Below are 13,784 nucleotides of genomic sequence, written 5' to 3' on the forward strand. Positions count from 1 at the left end.
CTTGCAAGTGGATGAGAGTTAAGGTGGATGGTACCTTTTGTGCTTGATTCGGCTAAGAACAAACTTAAAACTAGTGGATGGCCTTAGTGGCTAAGGTTGAAGGAGGGGTGGTTGACATCTAATATTAGCCTATAGCTGCGATGTATCACTTTGATCGCTTTGCATTTGTTCTCTTCCACTATCGCAACGAAATGCGCACACCCAGCGAGATCATAGCGATCACTCGTCGTCTTCGCGATCGAGCCAACGTCCAAACGATACTGCTGCTGTTCGTTCTATTGCAAGCACGAACACGGAACTCGCGCTACTCGCGTCATCGCATCGATGTTGATCTCGAAATTGAGATGCTGTTGAATGAAAACATGTTCGAGCGAACCTTTCGAATGACTGCCGACAGTTTTTCGTACCTGTTGGGGCTCTTAACACCAAATATTGAGGTTAATAGACAGCAATCTGCCAACTCGAGCGGGGAAGAACCAATATCGCCTCCACTTATGCTCATGACTACACTGCGTTATTTAGCTGGTGGTTCGTATCTTGATATTCGCCGTACTGTGGGAATTAGTGGATCTTCTTACTACCGCGTCATTAACGAGACAATGTTCGCGATTCTCGGTCTACGAGAATTGAAAATCGTATTTCCTGATTCTGAATCGGACAGAGAGGTTGTGATGAACGACTTTAAGGCTATCAGCTCCAGTGGAATAATAAGCGGTTGTGTCGGCTGCGTAGACGGATGGCTATGTGTTATTAAGGCGCCTTCAGCTGAAGACGCTGGAGACGTAGGAACTGGACGCTATTATAGTGGACACTATGCATGTCCTGGTATCAATGTGCAGGCCGTGTGCGATGCGCATTGTCGCTTCATATCTGTGGATGCCAGCTATCCAGGAAGTACAAATGATGCACGTGCTTTTCGTGGGACTGGTGTGGCGAGAAGTCTCAAATCATTTCCTACAGGAATGTATATCATCGGCGACAATGCGTATCCTGTGAGTGAGCATTTGATCACGCCATTTACACGCAATCAAATTGTTGACGAGTACCACGACTCATTCAATTTCCATGCTAGTCAAATACGAATCAGAATTGAAATGGCTTTTGGTCTTTTGACTACAAAATGGCGGGTATTTCGATCTCCTATCTCACGGAACCTTTTAAATGCTACCACTACAATTTACACAGCTATGGTGCTGCATAACTACGTGATTAACAGACGTATAATATCTGATGCCGACTATTGTTTATTTGACGAGTCGGTTCAACCCATTCGCGTCTCGCAAAGAGTGCAAAGATTAAATGACGTTGCCAATCTCATGGGTTACATGTCAAGTGATCTTGTTGTTGAAGAGGGTAACAGCTACATGAGAGACTATATTGTTCAGCACCTTCGCGCTAATAACACTGTTCGGCCTCAGTACAACATTTCACGCAATCGGAGTGTAAACAACTAAATAGAAATACTGATCTTGACACACTTTATTTGTTATTTTCTTATAAGAGCCTTCTTCTTTGCACGAACCTGTTCAATGTCTTCGTTTACCTCCATTAGGTCGTCATGAGTATATATTCCCTCTGGAGCACGAAGAATCCGCTCTCTAAGCTCCATGAGCGAATTCAAAGAGCTCATCAGCTGTGCCAAGCGACAGTCTAGCTCAAGCGCCTGAGCCGAGGCGTTATTGGCTTGCATTGTCGTAAGAATATCGCTCAAATTGATCTCTTTCACTTTTGACTTCCCTTTCTTCGAGCGAGTACGTTGTTTTTTTGATTGACGAGATCCTCCAACCTCGTCGTCGTCGCTGTCACTACCTCCCTCCATGGTATGTAAACGAGCACGTTTTGGCAGTTTCCCTTCTACGGACTCCAACAAACCAGGTTTTTCACGCATCCACTCACGCATGTACAGGACGTCGATTTTTCCGGAGCAGAAAGAAAAGAAATCATTGTCGTGCACGCCTATAATTTGAGAGTTCGCCACAGCAGTAGCATAACGACCAGTAATATCCTTCCACATATTTCGTAATTTTGCAGCTTCGTGAGGAACGGTGAACTCAGGATTGCATTTTTCGAATACTGCCAGAGGTGAAACAAGCTTGCTGAATTCTGGACGCGAACTCAAGTACGCTGAGTGAAAATCCGTCCAAAAGGTGCTTTTTTCTTGAGTCATGTTTGTATCCAACTCGGCCCTGGTTGCTCTAGCGTCAATTTCATGAAGCCGGTGTGCAAATAAATCCGAAAACATGACATTCAAAAGCCGTAGCATGCAGTGGCGAGTACGACGTTTGTTACCCACTACACCGCGTTTAGCCGGACCTTCCTCCACACCTAGACGTTGCATCTTGCTGAACGCGCGCTTCTGTTGCATTAATAACGCAACATATCCTGACTTGTGGTCGTTGGCGTCCGGGCCTTTTTTAACGATACGTAGCTGCCGAAGGTAACACTCTGTGCGAAGTTGTTTAGCTCCAAATGCCATCAGACACGATTCGGCTTCCTCTAGATTCATGGTGCCGTTGTACATGACATCACCAATAGTCGATGCAGTCGCGGGAATGCCGCCGTCAGATGTAGCGGTAGTTGGAGATGCCTTAGGTGAAGGCAAACGAGGAGACATAACGGAGGAGGAGGACATGGCTATAGATTGACAGGGGACCGTTGGTTGCTGATGTGGACTGAGTGCTTCAGGAGACTTGATGGAATGAGCTGTATAAACTCCAGCCAAAGGTGTCGTTCTATCCCGTCAGGTATGTCTCTCCTCCCATCCACCTTCCGTCCACGGCCACCAACCCTAATTTCACACAGTGGACGTGGATCAAACGGACCATACGGCGTCCACTGCCATATGGATCCAAGTGAAATGATTGGGCCATGGAAGCACAATCCACCGTTATTTTTTGGCTAAGAACGGCCCTAAGTGGCAGTGTCAGGTTTGGTTGGTTCTTACTGGATTTGGGGAAATGGTGAGCTCAGCACAGAGTCTGTGCAGTCTGTGCCACAGACTACATGTAGCTGGTAAACATGTTTCTTGTTGATAACTGCACAGGCAGTATACTCCACACAAGGAAGCTAATGCAACGTAACATGCTGTCGAAGCGACGGCTGCTTTCTAGGATCCCCAATTTCTTGAAGCCGTATGGCCATCCAACATGGATCTCTCTGTTTCAAAAATATCAGTGATGTATCAGTATAACTGATTCGGTACTACATTTTTCTAATAATGACTGGTCCATTAAATAAAATACATACTATATCAGTATTACTGATTCAGTATTAAATTTTGAAATAATGACTACTACGAAGTAGTAAATTATAGTTCGCCTAATTTTCGAAACTATGTCTTAGGTAGGATGAGGTTAAGCGACATCAAATAACAGAAATCGAATCGCCATTTTGCTGATCGAATGGACAAGATTTGAGTATAAGACACAAACACACTACGAAGTACAGACTTCGTAGACCTTAGTTTACACTACTAGAAAATCAAGGCGTACCTACGAGTAATCATGTCGTGGAGAACGCACGTTTACGCAGAAGAAACTATCGCAGACGTAGGCTGGCTGATTATTTGAAAACCAACTCCAAAAAATTTGCTGAAATCTCATGACAAACTTTTAAAATACACAACGAAGAGCGTAAAATGGTCGATGCATTATATATGACTGCGTCAAACAAAATGATACTTACTATTATTAACTCATTGCCCGGACTAGCTGATCCTCGACTCTGTTGTTGTATTTGGTGATGTTGTCTTCCCAGTTCTTAACGCCAATGTCCAATGTGGGATATTTCGTCACATCAAGAGCGGTAAGATCTCCGTGGAGTGTCGCTTCGCGGTGCGTCTGCATCACCGTCGTGGGTCCCAGCGTCGACAGATCTCCACGCTTCAAGACCTGGCGACTTGTCTCAATGAGCGAGATGGACATATCCTCGTATACTGGCTGAATCAACGTCCGCTTAACGAACACCGTTCGGCCATTCTCGGTGTATTTATTCAAAAGGATGTCTTATAAGGGTATGGTGCGTTCTCGCACAACCGAACCAATTCATACTCTGCATCTGAGTATTGTCCCCTTCTGTAAAAGACTAAAAAAAAGATTTACAATCAAGTCGACAATTTAGATTCCATGAAGCTATACCGTACCTGCATAAAGCAGAGCGTATCATTGATGGTCCGATCCTTCTCAAGTGTCCAGATCGCATTCGTTGTCTGTTGCACGTCAAATGGCAGTGCGTAGCTGTCTAGAAACTCCACAAAGACGCCCTTAGAGACTCTACTGCTGGCGGTATTATTCCTCCGTCCTGGACACGGCAGGGTATACATCCCTGTATGCTCAAAGAACGCATCCACTCCCTGATACACACTGTCCATCCCCTGTAGGAGCTTATCGAAGACCTGTTTACTGTCAAGAGGTGGCGTCAGTCCTCTGGCATCCAAACAATTCCGTTGGATAAAATCCAGCGACGACGACGTGAGATCTTCTCGAAGTTTCCGCTTGATCGCTCGCTGCAGACTCTTGGCCTGTTGCAAGTGGCGCGTCACGGCTTCACGCAGCTTGGCGTTCTCTTGTTCGCTGCGTTGTCGCAGTGTCGATTGCCGCCCCGCGATCTTCTCCCACATCAAGGATGCCTCTGTTTTGTGACCTACTTGTGTTTGGTGTACTGTTTTAGGTGTTCTAGTTGCATTTGGCAGCGTGGATTGCACTCCTGCCGCCAGTTTTAGCCGCTCCAATTCGGCAGAGAGCTCCTTGACGACCTCACGCAGATGCAAGACCTCGTCTTTGCGTCGCTGTCGCCACGACTTCTTCACTGGTGGTTTGTTGGGTGAGCTGACGGAGCTGCAGCTGTCGGACCACGTAGTTGCGAGTGCGTCGCACTCTGTTGGCGTTGACGCTGCAGCGGATGCGATAGCTTCGTTCTCCATCTCGCAGTCCGCCAGGAACGCCAACACAGACAACTCGTCCAGTAGAAAATCCTCCTCGGAGCTTGACGACATTGTTAGCGCCATTGGGCGAATTGAGATGTCTTAGCAGTCGACAGGTGCTGAGCACTGACCGCTCTGAACTCTATTAAAATACCGTACAGTGACTTATGTGGTGAAATCGGCATGGACAATCATTTTGAACGGTATCGAGTGTAATCAATGAAATCCAGCAGTGTACCAGATATATGGAACATATCCTCTCTTAAATCGACAGCAATCCCCTTTTTATTCAGTTACATCAAGCTCTTCAGAGCTCTATTTGGAGGCGATCCTTTTCAGACGCGCAAGCACGTAACTACCTATTGAAGGAGAACAGAGTTTGCATATGGAGATTTTTTACAATCGATCAGGGACATTCTGGATTTGGCTCCGCTTGCCACCAACTTGCAAATCCAGCTCTATGAGGCGGATTGAGCAGAAGATACCTCCCAAAATACTGGCGACGCTCTAGGTACAGTATTCCGTATCCGGTTGATTTCTCAAGACTGGCTCCGAAAAATTCTGTTATTATTTTGTAGGAGGATTCAGCAATACGAAAAAAATTATCAGTCAGAGGTGACTGCAATAATTGGCCATATTGCAAGAGATACATAGGATTTTGTAAGGAGAATGAGTATTGTGAGATAATTGCGCTCCCCGTCGCTCAAAGCCAGGTCTTTTGACGATCTCTGCCTCGGCTTGGCGGTACTTGACGACTTCGGTCTTCGGTGCAATAAGCGCTTCAAAGAGGTCGCGCACGTCGAGTAGCGTTTTGGCTTTCGACGCGGATTAAAAGCATCTTCGCAGGCATCGTATTGAGTAGACAATGGGGTGTGATTATATAGGTTAAACTTATCCGAGTACATGGGCGACTTCCTCTTCGACAATTGCCAGCGATTCTACTTCAGCCGATCAAGTTCATTTATGTGCTTCCTGGTGCACTGGATGACAACTCAAACACATTGTCACTGCAGCTGGAAGCCTACGTCTCTACGGCCGAGACGTTGCCGCTAACTAACAGTCGTACAGTGTTTGGTCTGCATCCCAATGCCGAGATTGGGTACTACACCAACATGTCAAAAACTCGCTGCAGCCTCGGTCGGCTCAATCCGTGTCTCACGCGAAGATCCCATTGGCAACGTGGCAAGCGATATTCAGTCAAAAGTACCGGAACCAATCGACGTGGACCATGTTCGAAAGAAAATGGGATCGACACCTACACCAACTCAGGTTGTGCTTCTTCGAGAACTCGACCGCTGGAATTTACTCGCATATCGTATGGGCGTGTCTCTCGGAGATCTCCAGAAGGCTGTTGTGGGTGAAATCGGTATGAGTGATGACCTGGATGCCGTGGATACAACTGCCAGTGCTGGGCGGCGTGAAAGACGACGCCGGGTGCTACGTCAAGGGACTTTTCCTCGAAGGCGCATCCTGGGATCTCGAGCGTGGTGTCTCGCACCACAAAAGCCCAAGCAACTCGTGGAAGAGCTGCTTAGTCATTCTCATTGAGGCCAGTCGACTCAAGCTTCGAAACACCTTCCGGACGCCAGTGTATGTCACACAATCGCGACGGAATGCCATGGATGTCGGTCTCGTGTTCGAAGCAAATATCTACTTGCCTCTCACTGGGTACTGCAAGACGTCGCAGTTGCACTCAACACAGACTACTACATGTACATGTATTAATAGCACAACTACATGTACGATATGAGTGTGGATTGTATCATATACAGTACGAGAAAAAGATTACGATAGACTCGACTTTGTCTTAACTCAGCCCTCGCTCTACATGTATAAGTGAAATCGTCCTCCCATTCTTCAATTTCACCAGCAATAACAACCAGAACAGATGCAATTCCACGAGATCCCAGTAATTCTACATGTAACTCCAACCAACGCCAGCTTGAACGTCAAACTGACTACTTGCGACGAGAGGTCTCGGCACTTGACGCTGAGATTGAAAAAAGGCTCGACGACGTGTCCAAATATATGCAGCACGCTGTACGTCACATTGAAAGCCTATTGCAATTACTCAACTACGGCACCGACAGCGCGTAGAGCACAGCAACAAGTTGCTCAAGAGAATACTTACCGCTCAACAACTTCTGGCAAGATCCATTCTGAACGATCTGCTGTCGAGCCCAATCATTTTGCCCCTAAAAAAAATATACTAATACTTCCTAGCGATTACTGAACGAACCACGATAATACACTTTCCTTTACCATTTAAACCTGAGGCCCTATAAAGCGACAAATCGTTCCGGCAGACTTTTATGAATCACAGTAAGCGTCTCATGCTTGTCCTCATCAAGAGAAGCCTGGAGAAATCGATAAAACTCACGGGCTGCTGATGGAGAAGCGTTGAAGAGGACAGGATTCTGACGAACACACACTTCACCTACTGTTCCTGATCCGTCTGGCATCGGCCGAAGACAACTCCATCCTGTTTGGGTCGAGTGCATGCCGCGAAACGCCCCCTCGCCTTCCGTGTATGTTTTCCAAATACCCACAACTCGATTTTGCTCGATGAATCGACGACCGACAAGTCGCTGCACCACGGAAACAGTCGTGCCGGATGCCAACGTTCGGATAACGCGATATTTCAGCGCTACCGTGCTATCAGAATCTTCAACTCCATCGTAATCTTTGCGATCGCGCTGGTGGTGTTGGAAGTTAAAAGATTCTTAGCAGCTGTATCTAAATCAAAGGGCAGAGTGAATTTTTGCAGACTCTGATGGTACTTCAGCTCACCGGTGTCATCACACCAATGCATCGAGCTTGTCACTCCCATCGGCATGTCAGACAGGCATCCTGTGAGAATGTCGTCAATTCCGGCAAAGGATGCGCAAATCTTTTGCAGTAGCGTTGAAAACATGGACACATCGGTGTCACGGTCTTCGGCTAGAGAAAGGACTCGCTATTCTGGACGACTGCCTACGGCAATTTAGCGAACGGCGTAAGAAGAGTGTCAAGCCCGATCAGCCCCGTTCCCCGTCATCGACTGCCTCGTCCCTCGTCTAAAATGGAACGAAGGAGTTCAGACAGTGGTACGCTGACTCCGTTTACGAACGACAACTCGAGGTACTAGTGTTGGTAGGAGGTACTTTGGCAAGGTAGAGAACTGATGAGGGAGCTCTCAGTCGTGAATTTCCTTCTTTTACGAGAAGTGCTCAAGAAAACAAATAAGAAACAAGTATATTTTACACATCTAATAACGTCTAAGTTCCTTCGTCGGCTTTCACAAGATACACGACCCCGACAAGAGAGGGAGACCGCGACAATTTGGTGGAGAAGCAGGGTATCTTCTAGCCAATTTTCGTAGGAGCGTAAAAGAGAAGAAGCGGAGAGAGCCGCTTGGAATACCTTAGTGTCGAAGTACTCGAGCGAAGGTGCAAGGGAGCCGGGACGAGATGAGCTCCCTAAACTGGAACGATCCTATAGGGAACGAAGAGCAGCGCCTCGCACGGATCCTGGCGGATGCTGACGAGGACCAGATCGCTGATGCCCCAGCTGAGGAAGGCGAAGGCGGCGAAGTGGATCCCAGAACGCATGGTGAATCCGGAGAGACGGCCGAGGTCCGAACGGAACGAGCGGCAGAAGGGCTGAGGGAACGAGCGGCCCCGGAGGACGACGAAAGCTTGTTTGGAGCGTCACCACGAGCCGAAGAGAACCGAAGAGTGTTCATGACGATGTTGGGGACACCCCAGGGCAGAGCCAGCTTCCAAGCGTTCCTCGGGACTCTAGCGGATCGACCGACTCCCAGAGAGGAGCAGGCGCGGTTACGAGAGGCAAGAGAGACCGAGACGACAAGTTCGGGAGCGCGAAGGGGAGTGTCGTTCTCGCTGGATCCGTCCCGACCGTCGTTAACGCACATGGACGAGACTGGGCGGGAGGCGCCCTCGGCGACGACCGCTGAGTACCCGCGGGAGGAGGATGTTGGAGGACTGTATGAGAGCGACGTTCCTGCATCTTGGTCGCGCTTTCGAAGTACGACTGACTTGCAAGCTGAACCGTTGAGCAGAGTGGAACGTCACTGGGCGCCAAGTGCGACTTTGCCAGCTCCTACCAAAACGGTACGCCGTGGGACGGCACCTACTAGTCCAAACGCGACGCCGACGAACCGAGGAACGACGCCCACGAGTCCGAGAACGATCCCTGCAAGGGACAGAGCGACGCCTACGAGTGAAGGGACGACGACGGTGGACCCGGCTCTTCAAGCCTTTATCGTCAACACCATCGGCCAGGCCATGCAGCAAATGGCTATGTCAAGTGTGTCCGGAGGGGCCAAACCCTCTTCGTCGAAAGGGCAAGGGTCGAGAGAGTGGGGGGCTCCACCTCGACACTCGACAAACGAGTTAGATCGACTACTGGAATCCCCGAGGAGTGGAACCCGTAGTCCCGGGAGAGGAGAAACCGTGTATCGATCTAACCCTGAAGTTCGAACCGGCGGACCCTCGACTCCCATCCCTTTGTATGAGAAGGCTTCCGACCGAGCACATCGAGTGTACGAAGGAAGTGGAGCGTATGGCTCACCGAGACAATATTCGTCCTCGAATCCGTTTGGTCCGATGTTACCGCCGGGCTGGAACCCGATTGAGATGCCTCCTACTTACGCGTCTGCGCCTATGACTACGCCTTCAATGCAGGCCGGAACGAGACCGGAGAGGACGCTGAATTGGGAAGCGAAGCCGACCGACGAAAGATCGTTCCAAAGTCACGAAGGAGACCCGAGACTCAGTGGAAACGTGGGGTCTGACCGAGATCGATACCCGAGATACTCGACGCCTCACCCAACTGCTCCCATGACTCAATATGCGGAACGTGAGCCGAATGACTATGGCCGAGGGCTCGCTCCGATGGTGGGAATCCCGAACGAATTGAGGAACGCAGTCAAAGTTATCGTTTCGTTTTATTCGGACACGGCCTCAAGCGAACGAGCTGCGGCGTTTTGGCGTTCGTTCGAGAAGTGTGCGATGGGCATGGACGATCAGCTGCGCTTGACGGCTTTCGAACAGTGTCTGAAAGGCAAGAAGGGACAAGAATGGTGGTACAACTCGAGGATCCATAACTTTGAGTCCCTTCGTTCCAGATTTCACAACCGGCTCGTTTGTCTGACTCCGGCCCAAACCTGGACCCGCCTTAAGACTGCTGCAAGGAAACGAGGCGAGTCGGCCGAAGAATGGGGTGATCGACTCGAGACAATATGCGACGCGCTGAACTTACCCGAACCCCGCATGAGGTACGAGCTCTTCCTGGAAGGAATAAGGAACAAACAGATGCGAGCGGTGCTGAACGGTAATATGATTGGGTCTATTGAGCAAGCCTGTCGTATTCTGTTGTTCAAGAATCTCCACCTACCTATCGAAGAAGACGATGAGCTTCCAGAGGAAGGAATGAAACCCCTGGGCTCGAAGAATGTACCCTCGACGGAGTTACAGGGGCTTCAAGAGCTGCAACTGCTAAATCGGAACGTGCAAAAACATTATGGAACGAGCGATGGGTACATAGGCGCAGTGGCTTCGAACGATCCAAAACCGACTAGTCCTTCCAATGGCGGAGTGAGTGCTGAACTGAGGCCTCCCAACATTCGTATGGGCCCCGATACTCGTACCGCAGAAGGAGAAGTGGTGTGCGGACGCTGCGAACGAAAAGGGTGTGGTCGAGAGACGTGTCCTCGTGCGAGAGGCCTGTGTAATAGCTGAAATCAATTTGGTCACTACTCCATGGAGTGTAGCTTGCCTAGGAGAACGAGTGGAAATCAATTTGGAGATCGTCGGACTGCGGAGTGTTTCTTCTGTCGACAGACGGGTCATGGCGTGACCAACTGTCCCGAGATCGAGAAACTACGTAGTCTCTCGAGGAATGCCGCAGCAAGTGGAACGACGACTGCTCAAGGTTCGGCTACACCGACCGGAATGTCCCGACAATGAAGGGGGCAAGAGGGAGGGGAAAGAAGTGTCGCTCTTTCCTCTTGCCGGGTTGGCGACACAAAAGGAGATGAAGGTTCACAGCTAAGTGGATTTGGTGGACCTGAGAAGGCTCCCGAGGTTGGTGTGAATACTGGAGTAAACGCTCGGAACGTTCCTGTTGCGAGCGTGACGATTGAAAATGCAGATGTTGTGATTGGAACGAGCCGTCTGAAGGAACGGACTGGTTCGAAGTACGAAGGAGAAGAGGAAGTCTCTACGAGGGGACCGGAAGACGAGAATGAACGAGAGGAGGGAGCAACGGAAAGCTCCTTGATGGCAAGGAAGTGTGAGAGTGAATCGACGGATCGTTCCGATTGGGCACAGGACGTCGATCAAGGGACAACGGAACGTCCTGAAAATGCGTTAAAGACCCAGAAAGGAGCAGCGGAAAGCTCTTTGGTGACATTGAAGAGTGAAGATGGGACGAAGGATCGTTCCCATAGGACACAGAATGCCGATCAAGGGACAGCGGAACGTCCCGAGGATGCGTTGAAGACCCAGGAAGAGTGCAACGGAAAAGCGGAAGCGGACGGGTTGTCCGACAAGTATACACGGGCTGAGCTGGCACTCGAGACAAAGACGGAAGACGTGGTAGGCGTCAGAGCTAACCTGTTTTGCGGCCGTGATCGGAGTAGTGGATGCTCCTGAGGAGGGCGTTAAAGTTCCCAGCGCTGAACTGAATACGGAACATACCAAGGCGACGGACTCATCAAACGACTATGATCGTCTGTTTACCGACGAGGAGCTGGACATGCTCGAGCGCGGTGACGATCCGATAGTGGAGAGTGAACCCGAGGAGTACGACAAGGAGCTGGAAGAGCGGCTGTTTCCGTTGGACGACGAGAAGATTCAGTCACGAGTAACACAGAACGCTAGCAAGCAGGGGAACCCGTCACTTGCAGAGCTGAGTGAGCAACTGGGAATACCGGAAGAAGTGCTAGAGCGCACAAGAGAAGTCTCTAAGGGAGAGATGAGGGAACCAGAGTATTGGCTAGATTGGTACGAGAGGACACTGGAGAATTCTGCAGTGGCCAGGCGTGCTAATCGAAACTTTAAGGACGAAACGGGAACGACGGAGACTGCGTCGCCCGCCGGCGCTATCACCCAAGAAGAAAACGGTGACAGTGCTTCGGAGGACGACTCCGCTGAGAGTGAGTTTATACGGAACGTCTGCGTCGGATTTGACGAGTCCCCTACTGGGATGGACGGAGACGAAGAAGGAGTGCCGTTACCTTTTAGGTGGCGTTCCGAAATTCGTAAGAGGGTGTACGACATGCTCAAACTGGAAAGGGACGAATACGGCAAAAGTGGGAAGGGAGAAACTGACCCGGCGGAAGGAAGCGGAACGAGGGCTGATGTTCCCCCGCTGCGAGACAAGACCAAGGAAAACGTGTTGGACGAGGAGTCTTTTCGAGATCACCTAGTGAAAGTAGGTGGAACGACGACTCCTTCGTTCCTAAATCGAGCGGTGACATGGGCTCGTTCCTATTTCCGGACCGAGGCTTCTACCATCCGTGACAAATTGCGCGACAAACGAAAAGCTCCTAAAATAGACGGACCCGTCCCCGATGTTGTTGGTTTAAATCGGTTGAAGGAGGTGACGTTTGGAATTCCAATCAAAGCGCTGGACCAGAAGAGGCTGAAAATAGCCGATGAACAATCCGACATCTATGCCATCTACGCGCGAAGGGCTCCGCGGCCGCGAAGGTCGCCGGGATTGCGGGCAGTGAGTGAGGACGATGCCTCTCAGGAAGGGGCAGGGGTTGTGCCGGAAGGAAAGCGCGTCATTTGTAGTGTGGGAGGACTGAAGGCTGTGACCGGTGGCTTCATCGACTGTTGCCCAGCTGAGATGTTGGCGGACACGGGAGCTGTGGCGAGTCTCGTGAACAGGCGAGTGCTGAATCGGCTTGGTCGGGCGTCTGAACCCCTCAAGCCCTACACTGGAAGCCTAGACAGCGTTTCGGGACACGAGATACGAGTACGTGACGTGGTCGAGCTCCCAATAATACTCGAAACGATCGATATGACTCTTCCGTTTGTGGTAGTCGACCATTTGTTTGTGGATGCCATATTGGGAACAGACTCGTTGCGCTCGTTCCGAGCAGTGATGGATCTCGAAAACCAAACGATGACACTGAAAGGGACGGGAGATGTGATCCCGTTGGGAATCTCGAGAGTGGAGGAGACTTATGCAGTCACAACGACTTCAGCAGTTCGCTTGAAGCCTGGTCACTTAGCGCTGGTCAAGTCTAAAATTCGTGGAACGATGAAAGATCGCTCCACTGTACTGGTAGAAGGCGTTCCAGGGACCGATGAGAACTTGCGAGTGGCCCGAACTCTGTGCTCCGTGCGGAATGGGATGGCCTTAGTGGAAGTCTGTAACGCGTCCTCCGAAGAAGTTGAAATTCCGTCGGGTGCATACGTGGCAGCTGTAGCTCTCGTTCCTCAATCTGCTTTTGGAACGAAGGTCCGAAGTGGAACGACGAATGAAGTAAGCGCGGCGATAAGTGCCGCTGGCAACAACGAATGAACGGAAGTAGGACCCGTTGACGTTGAAATAGCCACCGCAATGCTGAACGAAGAAAACGACGATTTTGAAGTGGATTTCCAAGATTCGTCGCTGGGAGCGGAACAAAGGAGGCTATTTGCCGAGATGCTAGGTGGTCTGAAGGATTTATTCGTAGAGACGTCCAAGAGACCGGGGCGTACGGACCTTTTGAAGTTCAGCATCGATACGGGAACGAGTGTGCCGATCAAGCAGCCGCCCTATCGAGTCTCGAAGGCTGAAGGGGACGTAATGGAAGCGGAGATCCAAGAATATCTCGCGCTTGGTCTGATCAGACCATCAAAAAGTC

At 50.1% G+C, this 13,784-nt stretch overlaps 3 protein-coding genes across 3 annotated transcripts; 2 read left to right on the forward strand and 1 right to left on the reverse strand.

Annotated features, from left to right (window-relative positions):
* Window positions 1-344: 344 nt before the first annotated feature.
* Window positions 345-1,454, forward strand: PITG_06473 (uncharacterized protein; the record flags this gene model as incomplete). Its single annotated transcript, XM_002998536.1, has 3 exons — window positions 345-714; window positions 766-992; window positions 1,044-1,454. The coding sequence occupies 3 exons, from the start codon at window positions 345-347 to the stop codon at window positions 1,452-1,454; spliced, it is 1,008 nt and encodes a 335-aa protein (XP_002998582.1).
* Window positions 1,455-3,689: 2,235 nt separating this feature from the next.
* PITG_06474 (uncharacterized protein) lies at window positions 3,690-5,010 on the reverse strand (the record flags this gene model as incomplete). The annotated part of the gene is made up of 2 exons (XM_002998537.1): window positions 3,690-3,977; window positions 4,142-5,010. The coding sequence occupies 2 exons, from the start codon at window positions 4,991-4,993 to the stop codon at window positions 3,690-3,692; spliced, it is 1,140 nt and encodes a 379-aa protein (XP_002998583.1).
* A 673-nt stretch (window positions 5,011-5,683) lies between these two features.
* PITG_06475 (uncharacterized protein) lies at window positions 5,684-6,671 on the forward strand (the record flags this gene model as incomplete). The annotated part of the gene is made up of 2 exons (XM_002998538.1): window positions 5,684-6,287; window positions 6,328-6,671. The coding sequence occupies 2 exons, from the start codon at window positions 6,008-6,010 to the stop codon at window positions 6,669-6,671; spliced, it is 624 nt and encodes a 207-aa protein (XP_002998584.1).
* Window positions 6,672-13,784: the final 7,113 nt, after the last annotated feature.

This window comes from Phytophthora infestans, genomic scaffold, assembly GCF_000142945.1.
Source record: "Phytophthora infestans T30-4 supercont1.8 genomic scaffold, whole genome shotgun sequence".
Lineage (NCBI taxonomy): Eukaryota > Oomycota > Peronosporomycetes > Peronosporales > Peronosporaceae > Phytophthora > Phytophthora infestans.